At 52.6% G+C, this 22,380-nt stretch overlaps 1 protein-coding gene across 1 annotated transcript; it reads right to left on the bottom strand.

Moving 5' to 3' along the window:
* Positions 1-17,444, bottom strand: CUNH7orf57 (chromosome unknown C7orf57 homolog). The gene is made up of 8 exons (XM_032430606.1): positions 17,316-17,444; positions 16,875-17,036; positions 12,796-12,981; positions 10,936-11,044; positions 7,804-7,957; positions 5,335-5,432; positions 3,650-3,867; positions 1-820 (listed from the first exon to the last, which is right to left on the bottom strand). The coding sequence occupies exons 2-8, from the start codon at positions 16,927-16,929 to the stop codon at positions 777-779; spliced, it is 864 nt and encodes a 287-aa protein (XP_032286497.1). The 5' UTR covers positions 16,930-17,036; positions 17,316-17,444; the 3' UTR covers positions 1-776.
* Positions 17,445-22,380: the final 4,936 nt, after the last annotated feature.

Genomic DNA, 22,380 nt, shown 5'->3' with positions numbered 1-22,380 from the left:
TGAAAACCTTCCAGCAAAAATTATTTTATTCATGAATTAAATGTACCAAATATAAAGCTGCATTGTCATCCTAATTACTTATGTATAAACAGTAGCAAAATTTATAAAATAAGAAAATTCAATCTGATTATTTAAGAATTTTTGTTGACTACTAAGTGTTAAAATTAAACATAGTTTTACCTAAACGATACTAAATAGTAAGTGTGTAATATTATAAATTTCAGTTTATGCAAAAAATATTAGCAAACCTTTTAAACCGGCAAATGCTACCATGCTTTTAGATTAAATGCTTAGAACCTTAAGGCATAATAAATCAATCTTTTTCTTAATATAAAGTATGTCACAATAATCTGGAGTTAAATTTTTTTGAAACGGGAAAAGTTATTTCTACAAAGATTACAGGACCAAATAAAGGAAGACTTTGAGTTTCTGCTAGGTAGAGTCCAAATAGTTGATTTCAATCGAAATGTCACCGACGGAGACTCACAGAGGAGCAGGTGAGGTCAGATGATGGTGGGCCGGGGAGGAAGTGGTTCCAAGACACCGGGACGTCCCAGGCCAGGGAGACGCAGTGCTTCACGTCCCAGGGAGGCGCAGGAAGCAACACCCAACACGTGCACCGTCTATGCACCTGTGACGTCAGATCGGCTCTAAGATACGCTATCTCGTAAGAATCTATGTTCATAAAATAAAGCAGGAGCCCTAAAAATATAGTTGTGTAGTCAGATCCTATTCAGCCATCAGAAGGTGATCCTAGGTGCGTAGTAGGCGGGGGTCTAGTTGAGCTCTCCTGGCGCAGGTGCCGATGAAGATGGGGTTCCTACGCAAAGGGAAGAGATGGGTTGATGGGGAAAGAAACATAAAGACGACATTTTTTACGAATTAAGAATTTTAACCTATTAATTTTAAGGGACGGAAAGCGCATATTTCTGTCCTTATTTTTCAGGACTACTGCTGAAGTCTACATGACAATGAAATGCACAGCCCTCCCTACCTGCCCAGTTCATACCTGGGCAATCTCCATCTCCACCTTGTGCACAGCTAGACAAGGCAGGCGCCCCGACCAAATTCTGGGCTGAGCCTGCACGTGCTGGAAAGGCCCGGCTGAGCCGGACATCGGTGTGCTGAGTGGAGCTGACGGGGAGGGGGCAGGCAGGAGGGAGGCAACGGGGTCTCAGGGTGCCTGCGCTTCCCCAGCCCCAGAGGGCACCGCATGGCTCCTGCCTGGGCATCAGTGTTGGCTCTTGCAAACTGGAAATCTAGGCCGCTGGCCACAGGCTAGCTTTCCGGCACGCCAGAAACATGGAGCCCAGCAGCAAAAATTGCAATAAGGGAAAAAACAAAAACAAACAAACAAACAAAAGCAATCCTGTGTCTCATGCCAGTTTCACTCATTTATTTATTTTCAAAGATTTCTTTATTTTGGGGTGGGGAGGGGCAGAGGGAGAGAGAGAGAATCTCAAGCAGACTCCGCACCGAGCACGGAGCTCAATGCAGGGCTCGATCTCGGGACCCTGAGATCACGACCTGAGCCGAAACCAAGAATCGGACGCTCAACCGACAGAGCCACCCAGGCACCCCAAGTTTCACTAATTTAAACACATGAATTACATAACGTATGCAACGATTCTTTTCCTGATAGAAAGTTTATAAACTTATACCAATGTCAAATGATAACTGCTTGATTAGATCATACATTTCGTTGGTGGTAAAGCAGATTCTCCCTGCTTAAGGCAGTGCAGAGAAAGCAGCTAAGCTCATCCTGCAATGTTGTGGGCGGGGAGCCTCTGCGCCCACGGTGCGTGAGATGCTGGGCTGGAGCCCCCCCATGGTGTGGTCAGTCCTGCTCGATCACTGAAACCCGCATCGGTCACAGTGCGTAATAAGATGCCCATCTCTGAATTAAAGCAAGGTATGTCTTATCATAAGAGAATAAAATAACCTTATACTCAAGTATGCATGGTCCTTCTCTTGCTACCTCCAAACTGTGCTTCTAAGACTCTAATCTTTTTTAAAAGGTTTTATTTATTTATTTGAGAGATAGTGAGAGAGAGCACGAGCAGGGGGAGCAGCAGAGGGAGAGGGAGAAGGAGACTCCCTGCTGAGCTGGGGCCAACATGGAGCTCGATCTCAGGACCCTGGGATCATGACCTGAGCCAAGACCAAAAGTCAGATGCTTAACCGACTGAGCCACCCAGGTGCCCCACGACTCTAATATTTAAAAAATTAGGTCCGGCTTGCAGTTAGAATACATGCAGTTTGGGGAAGGACGTCTCGGGCTGCCCAGCGGCTTCAGCTTCCTATTTGACTATGTCCATCGATATTTGTGTGTGTGAGACACTTTTCACATTTGGATGCAGTCAGTTTCTCTATAAATACTCACTTGGAGGAGGAGCATCTATCATAAAGAACAAATACGTGAGTTATTCAATTTAATAAAACAGAGTTGGTACTAAAAGAATTAGTACTTTTAATAATTACTTAAAATGACTAAAAAACTGTATCACTTAAAACAAGAAGCCACAGAACACAATTAACATGGAAATGTTCACAAGTGCACTTCTTAGCGACACTGAGCGCGACCTTGTCACACATCCGTCATGACAATGGAGATGGGACACGGACGTGTCACTGACAGAGCGGCCGGGCCAGCGTGGGGCCGGTGCTGAGCAGGTGCACGGGCACCATCCCCCTCGCTGGGGTCATTTGGGGGCTGGACTGGGAGGGCGGGCAGAGACCTTGCTGACAAACGACAACATGCAGCGTTTCGGACGCTTGCAGAGACGTAACCTCCTCCTTCCCTCTTAACCAAAGAAATGAAGCCTCAAGAGAAAAAACAAGCTGCCTACGGACAAACGGTCAATAACCACTGAGCCACAGAAAGTCAGCACCGTAGTCGACGGGCTTTACGACGGACGTGGCCAAAAATAAGACTAAGTCCGCCTGTCACTGGGACTGGGAAAAATCAGAACGAATATAGGATCTGTAACATCTAATGACAGGCACACTTACTTCCAAACTACTCAGAGTTTAAGAATAAAATGTAAGGAACGTGGGTAATGGAATAATTTCAAGTTTGAAGTGCAAGTTCTGTTTACAGAACTGAGGGCTTTTTATGAAGCTGCCCCAGAGGGGACCGGCCGCCTACACAGAAGTTCACATATCGTAGGGGCCAGGATCCTGTAGGTCCAATGAAGTATCAAAGGTTTTGACAGTTGGAAGAAAATGAAGGGGCGCCCGGGTGGCTCAGTTGGTTAGGCGACTGCCTTCAGCTCAGGTCATGATCTGGAGTCCCGGGATCGAGTCCCGCATTGGGCTCCCTGCTCAGCGGGGAGTCTGCTTCTCCCTCTGACCCTGCCCCCTCTCATGCTCTCTGTCCCTCTCTCACATTGTCTCTCTCTCAAATAAATAAATAAAATCTTTAAAAAAAAAGAAGAAGAAAATGGAAAGCCACGGAGATCATGACTTCTGCTATTCATGGGAATAAAGAGGAGAGCGAAACATGTATGATCCTCCTGTGTCACCGTAAGCATCATACTTCCATAGGATTTTCCATGGTTTTTAGATTACTCAGTGTGAGATCCAAAATGAGACAAGAAATCTCAAGGAACAGAAGCCTCAGCAAACTGGGACTGCGGGGTGCACTCACCTTGAACGTCCTTGGCGCCCCCAGGCGCCTCCAGGTCTGGGTCCGACCCCGCGTCCTGGCTCCCTTCAGGCTCTTGCATGGATGGAGATGGGGGGCCTGCCCCGGAGGTCTGCAGGGTCCTCTTCTCTGAGTCAGCTTGCTGCTGTAGCCACTCATCCCCGTACCCATTGCTGATAAGTTTGGAAAAGTTTGTGGGTGAACTGGCTTTTTGACCAGGCCTCAAAAAGAGAGAAATGAATGTCAAACCTCAGTAGAAAGGTTAATGATAGTCCAGACCAGGTCTTAGTGGGCGTGCTGATAATAACTGAGATGAGTTATTGTCCCTTAAACCATAATGGAACTCTTTCTCTCTCTCTCTCTCGATCTCGATGTCCCTCTCTCCATTTTTAAAATGTTTTTATTTAAAAAAACTTTTTTAAAGATTTTATTTACTTATTTGAGAGCGAGAGAGCATAAGCGAGAGAGCATAAGCAGGGGGAGTGGGAGAGGGAGAAGCAGACTCCCTGCAGAGCAGGGAGCCCGACGCGGGGCTCGATCCCAGGACCCTGGGATCACGACCTGAGCCGAAGGCAGATACTTAACCGACTGAGCCACCCAGGTGCCCCTCCCTCCATTTTTAAAAGTTTATTTTATTTATTTACTTATCGAAGTCATCTCTACACCCAACCTGGGGCTTGAACTCACAACCCCGAGATCAAGAGTCGCATGCTCTTCCGATGGGGCAGCCGAGCACCACCCTTTGTCCCTCTTTCTGAGCATAAGGAAACACACTTCCAATCATCCCTTTGCACCGGGTGGGAGCCTGCTTAGTTGTTTCTAAGACCTTTGTTCATGACAGCCAATTAGAGGATAATGCTGCATTTCTGAGGGACACCGTCTTCACAAAACAGCGCCCTTCCCCAAGTGACAATCGGTTGCTTGGGCTCTACCATTTCTTTACCAAATTGTCACTTTCTTGATTAGCTCTTCCTTGACATTAAAGATTATCTGCTGTGGGGGTGCCCGGCTGGCTCAGTAGGGGGAGCACATGACTCTTGATTGCGGGGTCATGAGTTCAACCCCAGGCTGGGTGTAGAGACGACTTCAATAAATACATTTAAAAAAAAAAAGATTATCTGGGGCGCCTGGGTGGCTCAGTCGGTGAAGCGTCTGCCTTCGGCTCAGGTCATGGTCCCAGGGTCCTGGGGTCAAGAACCACGTCGGGCTCCCAGATCAACGGGGAGTCTGCTTCTCCCTCTGCCACTCCCCCTGCTTGTGCTCTCTCTCTCTTTCTCTCTCTCTAATAAATAAATAAAATCTTAAAATAAATAAATAAAAATAATAAATAAATACATAAAAGGTGAGCCTTGGTGAGGACGGGGTTCCCCCGGGGGGGGGTGTCTCGGGCAGGACACAGGCTCATGGGACAGGGCAGCTGGTTGGAGAAGTTGGGTGCCCACATGGCACAGACGTGGAAGGGGGACAGCTGTGCCCCATGGGGACACGATGACACCAGGGGACGAGGCCAGGCCACGGGGGTGTGACATCAAAGTCACATCACTGAAACGTGTTCCCGGGAAGCGGGCATCATTTGGCCATCAGCCCAGCGCCTTGCTGTCATTACTGTCCCTTTGTCCCCTGGACAGAGGACCAAAAAGCCCAAACCCAAGCCCGCCCCAGACGTGTGGGCACTGCCGTGCACTTACATGGGAGGGAAGGAGACTCTGCCTCCTGCAGCGTCTCTGGGGCTGAGCGGGGTCCCCACTTTGCTCGGGTACCTGGAGTTAATGGCTGGGAGCCTCACCTGTGTGAGAAGCACACAGAACCGTGGTGGAGGGACAGATGCTCAGAAGCTGAAGGAGGACAGTCCCAGAGAGGGGACAGGACACACGGGACAGGAGGACCCTGCGGCGGGGTCATGACTCTTTGGGCCAAAACCACGGGAAAACACAACTCAGCAAGCCTCCCCCGCGACAGTCACGCCCCAGACATGACCCGCGATTCCGCGGCGGCAGCTCGGCCTGGCTGCAAAGGGGATCGGACCTTTGGGGGCGACGGAATAGCTCTGGGCCTTCATGGCTTGTGGTGGCTACGTGCCTGTCGAAACCCACAGAACAGTGCTCAGTAAGAATGCGGATTTCCTGCGTCTAAGTTACAGCATAACAGAATCGGGGAAAATGCTACAGAAAAACAGAAGAAAAATAACCAAGAGCAAAAAACCGAGCAAGCACACAGAGCCCACAGAGGTACCGTCGGCATTTACCGGGGGGAGAAGGTGGCCTTTCAGAAAGCGGAGACCCGCTCCAGCCCAATCACTCTGGAGGTGAGTGAGACCCCACAATGCTGGTCATCCACGGGGAACACTGCCCTAAATATGGTCTCGTGTCTGCCACGTGCCAAGTGAGGGGCCAGAGCTGGGGAAGCTCCGTGTCCCCGCTCTGCTCCCTGAGGCCCAGTCATGGGGGGGCCTGGGGGACATGGGGTGGGACAGCCAAGCACTCAGGAGAGCTGGGGCCGGACGCCCATCAAATCGTAGCTTAATATTGTGCACGCTTCCATCCACGTTCAAGTTCACACTCTAGTTGTGCCAAAGGTCCCGTGGGACATAGGGAGAAAATAACACAAGAACTCCCCCCAAGTTCTGTGCAATTTGTGCTTCCCATGAGCTGTGTGCAGAAGCAGGTGAAGATAAGTCCAGGCTATCCGAACCCCCCCTAAAGGGGTGCCCACGTCCCCGGCTGGCACCCCACGCCTCATTCCTGTAACTCAATCGTCCGCCATGTTGGTGTCTTTAACCACAGCCCATTGGCACCCTGCCTCCTTAAGCATGGCGGCCCACACAGGCTTGCTTCCTGCCCTGGGTTCAGCCCCGCAGAGCTTTGGTCCGTGGCTCGGAAAGCCCACGGGGTTTGGGGCTGGTACAGCATTTAGCATTCCAAAGGTTCCCTAGATGTGCACTGTGGCTGTGGTTACTCCCAAAGATCCCCCTTATCAATCGACGGTGTAGGTGCTTACGTATCACCAAGACACGGACCTGGTCCTAAAAACAGTCCGTTTCATTGATCGTGCAGAGGAACCGAAGGTGGCACCACGGCTGGAGGTTGGGGGTGTTCTGAGGAAAACCACGCAGCCCGTGGCAGGACACCTGACATTCTATGTGGCGTTCAACTGCTGGAGTCCCCAGAATCAGCGTTTCTCCTCAAAGCAGGACACTGAGAAGCCAAGCTTGGGAGTCAGGCACAGACGGTTCAGGCCAGGAGACCCACTGTTTCTCTCCCTGTGTCCCAAGAGCTAAGACCTCAGTGCTGGGGCCTCGGTGGGCAATGCTCAGCCCTGGACAGTGGGGCTCCAGCCTGGGGATCGGAAGGCCTTGGAATCGAGACATCCCAATCACAAGGCCACCAGCTAGAGATGGCCCTCCAGTTCATAGTTGCTCTTTTAAAGTATAAATAGGGGCACCTGGGTGGCTCAGTCATTAAGCATCTGCCTTCGGCTCAGGTCATGGTCCCAGGGTCCTGGGATTGAACCCCGCATCAGGCTCCCTGCTCAACGGGAAGCCTGCTTCTCCCTCTCCCACTCCCCCTGCTTGTGTTCCCTCTCTCGCTGTCTCTCTCTGTCAAATAAATAAATAAATAAAAATCTTAAAAAAAAAAAAGTATAAATAAATAAAAACTTTAAAAAATAAAAAAGAACTGTTAATTAAAAAAAAAGAGTATTCCAGGGAAATCTTCACTTAAAGACACATTTAGAGACTGGATAATGAGTAAATAAAAAATGTCCTTCCTATACATGCTGAATGAGAAGGGCCACACCATGGCCTAACTAGTTAAAACTCACTTAGTACAAGGTAATCTTGTAGAATCAATACTCTTAAAAAGAAAAAAAAGTAGTATTATCATGGCCTCTTGCCTTTTAGTTGATTCAAATTTAACATACAGAGCCAGGGCGCCTGGGTGGCTCTGTGGGTTGAGCGGCCGACTCTTGGTTTGGGCCCAGGTCCTGATGTCAGGGTCGTGGGATGGAGCTGTAGGGCTCCCTGCGCAGTGGGAGTCTGCCTGAGACCCTCTCTGCCCCTCCCTCCCACACAAGCGCTCTCTCTCTAAAGACACCCAGAGTCAGCTTATCCGGGGAGTGGCAAGCACGGTGACGCAGCCCGGCGGGCGCCCGCCCCTCACCTTTTTCTTCTTTTCGCGTTCCTCCGCCTCCCTTTGCCAAACCGTTTTCACATCATGGTCAAAAGGCCCTCTTCTGGACTCGTAGTTACCGTTGGTGTGATCGGCGTTAAACTCTTCATAAACCATGTAATTCGGCATGGAGACGGCGGGCATCCTGCAGAGACAGGTGCAAGAGCTCCAACCGGATGCCCCTTCCTCCCCTCTCTGTCCTCCCCTCCCTCTTTCATCCTCCCTCCCCTCCCTCCTCCATCCTTCCTATTCCTCTCCCTCCTCCATCCTTCCTATTCCTCTCCCTCTTCCTTCTCTCCTCCCTCTCCCTCCTCCATCCTTCCTATTCCTCTCCCTCTTCCCTCTCTCCTCCCTCTCCCTCCTCCATCCTTCCTATTCCTCTCCCTCCTCCCCCCTCCTCCCCTCCCTCCTCCATCCTTCCTACTCTTTTCCCTCCTCCCCTCCCTCCTCCCTACTCCTCTCCCTTCTCCCCTCCCTCCTCCATCCTTTCTACTCCTCTCCCTCTTCCCTCCCCCTCCCTCTTTCCCCTCTCCCTCCTCCCTTCCTTCCCTTCTCCCTCCTCCTTCTCCCTGCTTTCACACAGTAAACACCATCTCTTTCCTCCTCCCACACCAGCTCTTGCAGACCATCCGTCCTCATTCCACTGAATGAACAGCTAACGCTTCCCAGGGCCTGCTTCCCAGAACTGGGAGGCCAAGTCAGAAATCACAGGTTGCCATTCTCAGTAAAATGAGAGTATATTAAATTACAAATTATTGAAGCAGATAAATTATAAACAAATTATTTGTTATATCATCTACTACTTTGTCCTCTTAAAATACCTAGACCCCCCTCAACATTTACCATTTCACACTGTCATTTCAAAACAATAATACCCTTTTCCTGTTTTCTGTTTGATGGTCATTTTTTTATTTATTTTTTATTTTTTTAGATTTTATTTATTTATTTATTTATTTATTTGACAGAGAGAGATATAGCGAGAGCAGGAACACAAGCAGGGGGAGTGGAAGAGGGAGGGAGAGAATCCCAAGCAGATTCCGCACTGGGTGCAGAGCCCAACACGGGGCTCGATCCCACGACCCTGAGATCATGACCTGAGTCGAATGCTCGAGTGACTGAGCCACCCAGGTGTCCCTAATGGTCATTTTCAATGTAGTACTTAAACTTCCGGCCTGGTTTCCTGTCTCCACTGGAAAGCACTCAGGCCAGGAGCAGGGCTGGGGGTGGGGGATGTGCATCTGCCTGCATTCTCCTATGTCACCACCCCCCCAACACTGCCCAGGGGCTAAGGGCTAAGGGCTGGGACTTTATCCTGGCAGCAGTGAGGGGCAGGGGGAAGGTGCCGGCCAGCAGCTGGGGGGAGGGGAGGGAGGGCCAGCCCTCCTGGATGCCTGGGCTGCTTGAGCAGGGGAATGGAGGGATGCAGATGGAATCAGCAGAGCACTAGGAAGCACAGAGAGAAAAGGGGGCTCCCACTGACCCTGACACCTAGGGAGGAAGGAAGCAGGCTGGAGGCCCCTGAGGAAGCCGGTGGAGAGGCCAGGGAGCAGAAGTCAGAGGCTGGGAACGCAGGCTCGGGACGTGACCCCAATGCCCGGGAAGAGAAGCCTGCAGGTGCGGTCAGGGACGGTGGAGCCAGCCCTCCTATGTTTAGGGCTCTCTGTGGGCAGGGAGAAGCCCCAGAGCCCGGAAGGGAGGGCTGGAACTCACCGCAGAAGGGACAATTTCCACTGTGGCTCTTGGGCTCCCAACCTTTCTCTCTATATCCCCCATCCCTGCGCCCTCGGAGTGCCACCAGGGGGCCTGGAAGATTGACAAGGACACACAGGATGGGAGGGACAGCCGTGTTCCCTGCTTCCTCACCGGGGACAGCCACGGACACAGTGGGAGGGGCAGTCCACGGGGCCAGGAGGAAGGCAGGGGGACATGCCTACCGGCCCTCCCAGAACGCCCAGTCCACGGGGTCGGGCCACAGCTGGAGCAGCCACCTCCTGGGCTCTGCAGAAGGCCACACAGTGTCCTTCTGTGTCCACACAGCCACAGGACGGTGGGGCACCCCTTGGCCTCGTGTCCAGCTAAGGGACAGGCCACGGGATGGATAGAGAGCACAGAAACCCGGCCCCACTGGCCCCCTCCCCAACCACCCCCCCTCTGTGGCACTGGGTCTCTGGAAGCTCCCCCTGGGGCATGCAGGCCCTCTCCTGCCCTCTTCTCTCTCCTCTCTGCTCTGCTCAAATCAGAGGTCAGCTGTGTTGGCCGAGTGGGAGCTTTAAATTACAGGGGGGGAGGGCGCCTGGGTGGCTCAGTTGGTTAAGCGACTGCCTTCGGCTCAGGTCATGATCCCGGAGTCCCGGGATCGAGTCCCACATCGGGCTCCCTGCTCGGCAGGGAGTCTGCTTCTCCCTCTAACCCTACCCCCTCTTGCGCTCTCTCTCTCACTCTGTCTCTCTCTCAAATAAAGAAATAAAAATGTTTTAAAAAAATAAATAAATAAATAAAAAATAAGTTACGGGGGGGAGCCAGGAACCCCCATAATTTACATTCTGGGGGACGGTGGCTCCCCACAGCTCTATAATCACCACAGGGACCTGGGGTTCCCTGCATTTCTGGCTTCGCAGGGCACCTGCGTCCTTTGGGGCGAAGAACGCTTTGCCAGCCGCTGGTTCTAGGAGGTCTATGCGGCCACCGGCCCTGGAAACACAGGACAAAGCTTGAAGCCGTGTCCCCGAAGCAGCCCCAGAGGCCCAGCCCTGGGACCCCTGTGCTGTGATCCCTTTCCCTGCACCCCCTGACCCACTGCTGGCTGTTGTACCACTCTCAGCATCCCCATTCAAGATCTGTTGATTTAAAATGCAGAGTGAGGGGCGCCTGGGGGGCTCAGTCGGTGAAGCGCTGGTCTCTGGCTCCGGTCATGATCTCAGGGTCCTGGGATCCAGCCCAGCGGTGTAGGGCTCCCTGCTCAGCGGAGAGTCTGCTTCTCCCTCTCCCTCTGTGCTCTCTCTCTCTCAAATAAATAAGTAAAATCTTTAAAGATTTTTAAAGATACACTTAAAGAAAAACGTAAATGCAGAGTGAGCTACTTTCTCCCTGTAAAGACGAGCCAGGTGGCCTCGAGATACTCACGGTCTCTGCTCGGCCGTGGGCGGCTTGCTGTGGTGGATGTACCAATCCGGCAAGCAGTAGGCCACGGGGGAGTCTTTCCTGGTCCCGGGGACGACGTGCTTCAGCAGATCTCAAAGCCAAAAAGACGCCGAGGTGAGCACGCAGCGCGAGTCGCAAGCAGCTTAAGGCAGCTTACTGGGAAGCGGGGACTGGGACTTCTCCTAGGGTCGCCTCTGGGCTCCCCGCGCCCCGGTGCACAGGTGGGGACGTGCAGGTCCTGCTTGGTGTTTAGGAGGGGCATCCTTCGTGCCCCTCTGAGCCCAGATCTTGCCCTGCTCCCGAGATTCCATTCCAGGGGGACATCTGTGGGGACAAAACCCCTCAGGTCCCGGGGGAGGCTGCTTGCTGGTGGCCCCCTCAACAACCCCCACATGTCTGCCACCATGCAGCTGTCCCTCACCTCCCACAGCGTTCTGGGGACAGGCTGCTCCTCCAGGTTCCAGGGGACGTGGGTGAGGGAAGATGGTAATCAGGGCTCCCCCTTTGGAGCCCCCGGAGAGGGACAGAACACGAGGCTCCTTCTCTGAGACCCACCTGGCTCCCGGGCCACTTGCCTGCTCTGAGGCTTCCGGTGCCCCCTCCATGGTCTTGGTCATAGTTGGGGGCCGGCAGGCGGGGTTGGCGGGACCGTCCGGCCCTGCCTGCTCATGAGCTAGCAGGCACTGAGTTCTTACCATCCGTAGGAAATGTTTAACATTGTATTTCGCTTTAGATTTTGCAATATTTCAGACTAACAGCAAAGTTGTAAGAATAGCAGGAAACCCCCTGCACCCTCTCCCCAGCCTCCCCAGAGGCTCACATCTGCTTCATTTCTTCCTCCCTCCCCCCTTCATTAGTACATCACTGTTACTACTGTTTGGGGAGCAGTTTGGGAGCCTCTTGCAGACCTGAGGCCCCTTTGCCCCCTGGACTTGGGTGGAAGGTTCCAGAAGACAGGTGTTACATAATGACAGTGCCCGGATCCACACCGGGAAGTCAGTGCTGATGCCATCCTCTTAGCTAACTTGCAGATCCCATCTAGAATTTGCCCGCTATCCCAGGAGCTTTCTCTTAACCCGAGGCTGGGGAGCGGGGAGGAGAGTGGAGGAGCCTTGCGGGTCCTGTCCTGGGCCTGACTTGGGAGTGCACAGGACGGTGCGTTCTGGGCTCTTGAACATCCAAGCCCAGGTGTTGCCGTGCTGTTTCCCACTGCCCGTGACAACCTCCCGGGGAAGTATGGTGGCCAGGAAACAGGACAGGAAAGGCGGTGGCTCTCAGCAGCCCTCCCCACAGGGGCTGAGCCCTGCCCCTCATCAGCGATCTGTATGAGTACAACCAGGCAGCACGTTCTTGGTTAAACCGTGGACCAAGGTGGATGCTCATCAGCATCGCCGCCGAAACTCATCTGTGGCCTCAGTGTTGAAACCACACGAACACGCGGGACGAGGGCCATGAGCATAAACCACAGGACCCCGCGCTCCACCAGCTCGCGAACTGGTTGCCCCAGCGAGGCCACAGAAATGCAGGCATGGACTCTCTGGGGAGGTGGACAGCTTCCGGAGACCCTCTGCACCTGGACCACAGGATGGGGGCAGGGACCCTGCAACGGTGTCGCTCACAAGCCAATTCTGCAATTTCTGTCTTTTCAGTCTTTGCGGTAAAAAGTAGACATCCTGCAGGCCACACACATCCCAGGCTGTGTTGTGACCCTCGATGTCCACTGGCCTTGGGCGGAACTCATAGATGTTACAGGTATGTTCACATGGAAGCCATGAGAACCAAAACCACCCAATCCCCCTGACCCATGCAGTAGAGACACTGGGGCGTGCATGGGGTGCTTACCGGGCTGGCCGCCTTGCTTCGCGAGCTTCACGTACTCCGAGTCTGTTTCTTTTATCCAATACCTCTGCAGCCCAGGCATGTTCCTGTTGGGAGGCTCCCTCAGATCACTGAGGCCCTGGATCTGGGAGGCCGGTGGGACGTCCATGGGCTTGTCGGACTGCTTCATGGGAAGGTCGTAATACCAGTCTAGAGAAGAGGAGGCCAAGGGCCAACTTATTACACAGAGTTCAGGTTGGCTTGCTGCACTGCCTACCACATAGCCCTAGCAGAGGGAGCATCTCAGCCTCCACAGGACATCAGCACAAGAGAGTCGGTCCACCACAGGACATCTGCATGGGAGACGTCACCACAGGACATCAGCACAAGGGAACCTAACACAAGGCATCTGCATGGGAGACGTCACCACAGGACATCAGCACGGGAGAAACCTCCACCCCCTTTGGAACAGCTGCAATGAGCTTGTAGACATCAGTCTCCTAAGCCCACCAGCATGCCGTGCGCTGGTCCCGCCAGAAGGAAGAGTTCCTTCTATGAGGCCCTGCTGTTCCTCTGCCCTAGGCTGCACCTCTGCTCCAAAGCGGTGGCACCAGGGCCTCCTCCAAGGTGTCCCAATCCCCTTGTGTCTGTGTGTCCTGTGCTCTCTCTCCTCCACGGAACTGGGAGTAACCTGCATTTCTGGATATATTGGGGAATACACATTCCCGAAAAATCCCAAATCGCTCACAGCATTGCAGGCTAGTGTGGGGGGCATGTGACCGAGGCTGGCCCAGATCTGCTGACCTCAGCACTTGAACGACGCTGAGACACACGGTCCACCACAGAAGCAGCACCAACAGCCATCTGGCAGGAGCAGAAAGAGGCAGGGCAAGCCTCATCGGGGGACCTCCCTGCGTGAAGCCCGCACACCTCCATCGGCCCACCCCTCTGCACCCACAGCCTGTGCTTGAAGCCACAGTGGGACCGAGTGAGAGGTCCCAAGTGCAAGGAGATGGGAGGAGGCCAGGATCTCAGCGGGACAGCCAGGTGTGATGGGAAACCACTGCGGGCCACGGGTGGGGGACGTCGCTGAGTCGGGCTCCGGGGGGGGGGGGGGGGGGATGATGAGCTCAGACGGAGGGCAGGCCACTCCTGTGGGCGGGGCCCATGAGCAGGAGGGGCAACATGGGAAGGATGAAGGAGGGGAGAGTAAGGCAGCCTGCTGTTTGCCCTTCCTCCCCCTCCTTGCTCTGCGCCCCATGGACAGAGGGGTCACAGGCAATGCAGTGAATGTGGCATCGGCAGAGCCATGGGGCCCCTAAGTGGGCACAGGAGCTGAGGGCAACCAGGACAGCCCTGCAGGCCACTCTGGGACCACCTGCCCCTGCTGGAAGGGAGAGGTGGACACCGAACCCCAGACCTGCAGTTATTGGTGTCCACTATGATCCCACAGAAGGAACAGATCGGGGACACTCGGACTTCTCTGAAGTCATTTTTAGGTGAGACTAACATTTACATCAGTAGACTCTGATTAAAGCAGATCACCCTCCATCACGTGGGTGGGCTTCATCTAATTAGTTGAAGGCCTTCAGAGAAAAAGACTGAGGTCTCTGGGGGATGGGGGGGGTCTGCCTCCAGATGGCCTTCGGACTCAAGATGCAACATCAGCTCTTCTCTGGGTCTCCAGCCACACATGTGAGCCAGTTCCTTAGAATAAACCTTTGATAGATAGATTAGATTGATAGATTGATAGATGATGGATGATAGAGAGATGCACTGTTGGTTCTGTTGCTCTGGAGAACTCTGATATGGTAGGAGCATAGAAAAACTGTGCTGAATAAATTAATTTATGTAGAGGGCGCCTGGGTGTCTCAGTTGGTTAATCGTCCAACTCTTGGTTTCAGCTCAGGTCCTGATCTCAGGGTCCTGGGACTGAGCCCTATGTCGGGCTCTGCATTCAGCTCAGAGCCTGCTTGAGATTCTCTCTCTGCCCCTCCCCTTGCTCACTCTCTCTCTCAAATAAATAAATAAAATCTTTTAAAAAATTAATTTATGTAACACAGAAGGATCTCATGAACAACTGTCTTCTAAAGGTAAAAGCTTACACATCCAATTTCTACTTCCAACTAAAGCTGAGTTCACTGCATGAAAACGAATGATATTTAAGTAACAAAATATCTGAATATCTAACTCACAGCAATTAGCTGAATCAACATTATACTTTTGAGAATGAAAAAAAAGCATTAAGAATGGGGGCAGAAGCTCACAGGTAATTTAAGCATTAGGAGGAAGAGCTAAGCAGCTTCCTACTCTCAACACAGTCAGTTCAAATATTTTCCCTTACAGAGGGAAGGCATGCACTTCTTGCTTTATCTTTCCTCTGTGTTTTGATTACTAATTAATCCACAGAGAACAGTGTACCTCCCAGCTCTCATTACCGGAGCTTCGGGAGGCACTGACCTCTACTCCAGGCATCTGTAACTGTGTGCAGAGAAGCTCACGCAGGCACACATGCGCACACACACCGGGTGGGAGGAATGAGAACTGACTTGTAGCTCCTATCGCTTAGAAAGTATTGGTACTTGTCCAGTAATTACTATCAGTACTACTGTGATCAATTACTACCATGCAGATTTCTTTTTGTTTGTTTCATTTTTACCAGGAGCACTGGGTATCACGTAGATTTTTTTTAAGATTCATTTATTATTTGACAGAGAGAGAGCAAGCCCATTAGGCGGTGGGGGAGAGGGGCACAGGGAGAGAGAGAATGTCAAGCAGACTCCCCGTGAGCACGGAAGCAGGTGTCGGACTCGATGCCAGGACCCTGAGATCACGACCCGAGCAGAAACCAGCAGCTGGAGGCTTAACCGAATGAGCCACCCAGGCGCCCCCCCAACCCCACGCAGATTTCTTGATGTGGCTTCCCCGCCTCCTCACCTGCAGGATACCGGCATCCTTACGTTATCAATAAGGAGACAGGCTGAGAGGGACTCTGGGGCTCTCGGATCTCTAGTCACAAGGCGGTGTTTTATGCCCACTTAGCCCGAGGCTCCCGAAGGCTGGTGGCCACGCTCCTGCCTTTGGGACGCCGCAGCCTTGCAGAGCCTGAGCAGAGGAGCCCCGGGAGACGTGTGACCTCGGGCAGCTTCCTAAAACTCTCTGTGCTTTAGCTTCCACGTCTATAAAGCGGGGTGAGTGATACCACGTCAGGTTGTTTTGAGGTTAAATGTTAGTGTACAGAAGCGTCTGGCCCTTGTCAGTGTCCACTGGTGTCGTGTACAGAGGGGAGGCCACTAAGGCTGGGAGAAGTCACACACAGGCTGAGAGCCCACGGCCGAGAAGGGGACCCGGTCAGCCCCCCCCCCCCCCCCAGTTCCCAGCACAGCCACGGTTTCGCCAATGGCAGTGGGAGCTCTGGACAAGCTCATTTAGGAATGAGAAGGCCAGGCTCCGTTACCCTTCTGAGCGGATGTGAGCGCGGCAGGTGCCCACCAGCTTCCACCCCGCGGCTCCCAGGGGAGCACCCAAACCCCCCTTCTCCAGCCTTTCTTCCCACATTCACAAGAAGGAGAGGAATCAAGACAAGAGGCACACACAGACCAGAGCATCCAGCTCTCCTTCCCTCCCTTCTGCCCAGCTGCCCCACAGGACCCTCCACCCAATTCTTCTTCTCGGCGTCCAGCCACTTAAAGCCCCAGACATGGTTAACTTGGTGGGGGCATAAATTACGGGCAGAAGATAGATCGTGACATGCTCTGGGATGCAGCTGAGAAAGCAAGTGCTTACATTCAGGGAAACAGCTGAGGCTTACCTAGGGTCCAACTATTACAGGACAATTTCAGAGACCCTATATCCTCCAACAGCGGAGGCAACAATAGGAAGCCTGGTTTTCTTTTTGTTGACCATAAAGAAGACTGGCTGGTTTTCGTTTGTTTGCTTGTTTTTGTGTTTCCTTTTCTTTTCCCATCTCCCTTTAAGCTGCTTCGACCCTGGGGCCCAGCAGCGGCTTTGTTTGAGGGCCTGTTCGTTTCACCCCTGTCCCAGGCGCAGAATCAGGATGCCGGGCTCAGGGCAAACGCGGGCGCCCCTCGCGGGTCACTCACCGCAGGGAGCATAGCGGCTCGCCGCGCCGTGCAGCTCCTTGCTTGTGTTCCTCATGCCGGGGCTGCCACGCGGGGCCGGCTGTTCTCGGGGGGCAGGGAACGCCGCCGGGGCTGAGCTGCCAAGGCCACTTCCGACGGCCTCCTCCCTCCGTCCACCTCCACCTGCCAGGTACGCAGGCGTCTCGTCATTCAGGAAGGCGCGCTCGACCACGCGGGTATGCAGCAGGCGCCCGGCCACGCCCGGTGTGCAGCAGGGGCACACGCACGCGAGCATGAGGAAGGGCACGTTCACGCGGACACACAGCAGGGCACAGCGGATGAGCGTGGGTACACAGCAGGGGCACGTCCGTGCGGGGTCACCGCGGGGCAGCAGCTCGCGCGGGGGGCCGGCTGCTCTCCGGGCCCGGGGTGACAGATGGCCCCCGCCCCCCGCCCGCTCACCGGTCTGCCGAGGGTCTCCGTGAGTGCGGCCCGCACCGCCCGAGCCGACTCTACCCGCCGCCGCTGGGGGCCGAGCCCACCTCGCACTCCCAGCGGATGCGGAACCGCAACAACCTGCGTCTTCCGGGAAACGGCTCGGTGGCCAACCGGCGGGCGCGGCGGGAGGGCCCGTAGCCAATCGGGAAAGCCTGCGGGGACGCGGCCGACCAATCAAAGCCAGGGGCGGAGCACGGGCGCCAGTCAACCGCCCGGGCGGTGGCGGGGGCGGAGCCGGGGCCAGGCGGGAGCGGGGGGCGGGGCCAGGCGGGGGCGGAGCCGGGGCCAGGCGGGGGCGGGGGCGGGGGCGGGGCCAGGCGGGGGCGGAGCCGGTGCCAGGCGGGGGCGGAGCCGGGGCCGGGGGAGGCGGGGCGCCGCTGGCGGGGGCGGGGCCGCGCTGCTGGCGGGGCGGGGCGGCCTCCTGGTCCCCGAGGAGCTCCACCCCGGGAAGTTTCTTGTCAGATCTTGTCAGGAAGATTTGCTTGTCAATCTCCCGTTTGTTTCATGCATTTTTTAAAAAAGAGGACGAATAGGGGCACCTGACTGAGTTGGAAGAGCACGAGACTCTTCTTGATGTGGGGTGGCAAGTTTGAGCCCCACATTGGGTGTCCAGATGGCGAAAAAAAAAAAAAACTTTAAAATTAAATCGACTTCAAAACTAAAAAACAGCAAGTAAAACAGCCAAGAGCCTAGGAGAAGGAAGGGAAAAATGAAGGGGGGCGGAAATCGGAGGGGGAGACGAACCATGAGAGACGATGGACTCTGAGAAACAAACTGAGGGTTCTAGAGGGGAGGGTGGTGGGAGGATGGGTTGGCTTGGCCTGGTGATGGGTATTAAAGAGGGCATGTTCTGCATGGAGCACTGGGTGTTATGCACAAACAATGAATCATGGAACACTACATCAAAAACTGATGATGTACTGTATGGTGACTAACATAACATAATAAAATTTAAAAAAAACAAAACAGCCAAGAGCCATTTCTGCCAACTGTGTATCAATAGTGAAATGGTCATGTAAACGTGCTTTCTCATACCCTATGTTTTCAGGAGCATTTCTGTGTTTGTAAATGGAGAGACAGTTTGGCCATGTTCCTGGGGAAGTGCATTCAGATTTCTGCCAAACACCTGACTTCAGTGCGGACTTCCAGCCTGGCTGGCTTGGGGATCTGCACAGGTGCCGGGGCTGGGACTGGGTGGAGAGACCGTAGCTCTTGCTTCCGGAGTGTGCTTGAAAGCAGTGTTTCCAGATGTCAGGTCAAATAAGAATCTAGGTAGGGCGCAGTGCAGATGAAAAGGTGAGGCAGGGTAATCAGCTGAGAACGAGCAGATCTCATTTCCTACCCTTTATCACGGTGGGCTTTCTGTGCCATAACAGTTCCGAGAGTTTAGAAGGATCCAAATGTCCTCACACACAATTCCACTTGATGCACATTTTATGCGGTTTTATTTGTAGATGTTTAGATAAAATGTAGATCGTACATATATCTTTTTTAAAAGATTTTTTTATTTATTCATTTGAGAGAGACAGAGAGAGCGAGCGAGTGCATGAGCAGGGGGTGGGGTAGAAGGAGAGGGAGAAGCAGGCTCCCCAGTGAGTAGGGAGCCCGACGTGGGGCTCAATCCCAGGACCCTGAGATCGTGACCTGAGCTGAAGGCAGAGCTTAACCTACTGAGCCACCCAGGCTCCCTTCCTACATATATCTTATACGCCTATCTATATATAGATATCCTTATTTATTACATATATCTTATTATATCATATATAAGAGTTTATATATTATGTATCATGTATATAGACATCTTATTATAGATATATCTTATATAGATAGCTCCTGCTCAGGAATATTTTGAGAAAAGGAAAAAAATGCATGTGAGTACAAATTCTGATTTCTCAAAGCCCTTGAACCTCTCCTGCCTGTCTGGTCTCTCTTGGTTTACCCCTGTTATTGACTGAGCTGATTTATTTCAACTCCCAGGGCACATGTTCATTTCCGCTTTTGCCCATCCTTGTTACATATCCAACAGGGAGCAGCTAAAAGGTCTGGACAATTCTTCCCTAGACATCCTCCCCCAGGACTCCATCTGCCCCCTCTCCATCAGGGGGCATACTCTTTACAACAGAGCCTCACCAACAGGAGGGATTTCTAAACTAAGTGGTTTTTTTTTTTTTTAATTTAATAATAATAATCTAAAATGAAGGGTTCCTGGGTGGTGTAGTTGGTTAAGTGTCCGACTCTTGGTTTCAGTTCAGGTCATGATCTCAGGGTCCTGAGATTGAGCCCCACGTCAGGCTCTGTGCTCAGCAGGGAGTCTGCTTGTCTCTCTGCCACCCCACCCCAAACGTGCTCCTGCTCTCTCTCTCTGAAATAAATAAAATATTTAAAAAGAGGATTAAAAAATAAAAATAAGTACACAACGCTTAGAGAAATAAATGAAGGACTAATATTGACTTAAAAAAAAGAAATTTTCAAACAAAAGAAGGAAGAAATGAAACAAAACCTGGTAGACCAAAAAAGCAGATCCCTGGAGAACAAGGGTCTTAGCCAGGAGAAGAAAGGGTATATCTTCTTAAAAATCTATTTTATTGGTAGCTGCAGAATAATGTAAGCTCACAGTTGTTTATTGCATGTTGTTTTCTATGTCAAAATGCTCATCAGGAGTGTTGGGGTGGCTCAGTCAGTTAAGTATCCGACTCTTGATTTCAGCTCAAGTCATGATCTCAGGGTTGTGAGATCGAGCCCAGCATCCAGCTCTGCTCTTAGTGTGGAGTCTGCTTGAGATTCTCTCTCCCTCTGCTCCTCCCCCTGATCACTCTGTATAAATAAATAAATAAATAAATAAATAAATAAATAAATAAATAAAATCTTTTTTAAAAAATGCTCATTGGGGCACCTGGGTGGCTCAGTTGGTTAAGCATCTGCCTTTGGCTCAGGTCATGATCTCGGGGTCCTGGGATCGAGTCCCGCATAGGGCTCCCTGCTCAGTGGGGAGCCTGCTTCTCCCTCTCCCCCTGCTGCTCACCCTACTTGTGCTCTCTCTCTCTCTATGACAAATAAATAAATAAAATCTTTTTAAAAATAATAAAAAATTTAAAAACAGCTCATCAGTATGGGGCAGGTTGGACAGATTTTGGCCCTTGGAAAACAGCATGCAGCCATGAAAGACTGGAGAAGGTCACCTCCAAGTGAGTCGGGAGGACTTCCAAGATAGATGTTTTAAGGGAAAAAAGCAAGTTGCAGAGCATGGTGTACGGTGAGCCACCGAGTCCACAATGTGAAGAGATGAGTATATTTGTAGATACACACAGACACAGATATGTACTTGTTCATAACCACATTTTACATAAATATGTCATCGTATGCGCATTCCGTAGCCTTGAAAGGAAACGAGAAAGTGGGAGGGAGAACAGCCTGCAGAGGGGGTCAGAGTGTGGCCCTGAGGCAGTGTGTTCCTCTGCTCCGTGCTGTCCCCGTTGAGTCTGGGACGATGAGGCAGTAAAGGAGATGTGCTGGGATTTCTTGGGATAGATCCGGACCTCACAGGGTCAAAGAGCAGATCCGCGAACTGTAAAGTAGCACTTATGAATTCACCCTGAAACCAGCATAGATAAAAAGAGGGGAGAAACTCACAAAAACACCAACTATAACGCGGCAGTGAGCTATGGGGAAAGTAGATCCAGAGAACTCACAGTGTCGCTAGGTGGGCATCACGAGAAACCAGAGACACCGGCAGCGAAGCAGCACTTGAAGAACTGATGGGGGGGGGAATATTCCAGAACTGAGGAAATGCACAAGCGCCCAAATGGACCTTTAAAGCAGCAGAGTCTATCGGAACAATCAGAACTAATATCACACTTCAGTGAATCGAGCTGAAACTGAGGAACACCAAAGAGGGAGAGAGAAAATACTCAAAATCGTAAGAGGAAAAAGACCAAACTGTCACATGCACACGCGCACACACACGTGTGCACGCGTACTTGCACACACAGACACGCGCACAGAGGCACACACACAAAGACACGCATATACATACACACAGACACGTGCACACGCTGTGTACACGCAGGCACGCACGGACACGTGCGGGCACACACAGGAACGCACGAGGCAGAACCCCCGTCATCCCCGTCAGCAGCCACCTGCTTCACGCTCCCGTGAGTCATGCTGCAAAGCTGTCACCCACGGACCGTGTAGCCAGCAAACGCTCTCCTCGGTGTGGCCCTGGCGACGGGTGTGCCCGAGACACGTGCGAGGACGGGCGTTGGCCGTTCTTTGTGTTGCTGAGAAACTAAAAGCAGCCTCAGCGTGCGTCCCTACAAGAGCAGGTAAATGACGGGACGTGGAGGTGATAACATGTATCATCGAATGCTGTGCAGCAGTGAGAGCGAGCGAGCCGGAGTGAAAACATCCCAAGACAACGGGAGAAAGCGGAGGAAGGGCGTTTCAGTCGAAAACACACACCCAATACTGTGTTCTGTATGGACTCATATACCGGCACTAAAATATTTAAAAATACGCGGAATTCCATGTATCAGTTTCCAGATCATAGTTCCCTGTGGGAAGGAAGGGACAGGAGTGACACTGGGGAGTGGGATCTTGGGGCCTCCCATGGTCTCCGTGGTATTTCACTTGTGAAGGGGACGCAGCAAACCCCTGGTCTGTGACAGCAGAGAGCTGGGTACAGGGGGACCTTGGCAGGACCGCGGGCCGTTCAGAAGCTGTTAGAGCGAGGCGTGAACACGCGCGTTCAGGACGAGGTGTGGGCCCAGAGGCGGCTGCAGGTGCCCCACCTGACACGGGGTGGGGTTTCCATTGTGATGCATCACAGAAGGTGATGCAACAGAGAGGTCTGCGGCGGTTCCAGATTCGCTCGCTCACAGTTTCCCCTGGAAGGAGAAACAGCCGGGAAGTAAGGCAAGAAAGCAACCCCAGATCCTCTCTGTAGGGCGTCATACTTTCCCTAAAATAGCAAAAAGCCCACGGATGCTCTTCTTCCTTCTCCCAGCTCTTTGCTACCTTGTGGGGGGAA

Source organism: Phoca vitulina, unplaced genomic scaffold (assembly GCF_004348235.1).
Source record: "Phoca vitulina isolate PV1807 unplaced genomic scaffold, GSC_HSeal_1.0 scaffold44, whole genome shotgun sequence".
NCBI classification, from domain to species: Eukaryota; Metazoa; Chordata; class Mammalia; order Carnivora; family Phocidae; genus Phoca; species Phoca vitulina.
Note: the sequence above shows the minus strand (reverse complement) of the source record. Positions and strands in the feature narration are given on the sequence as shown.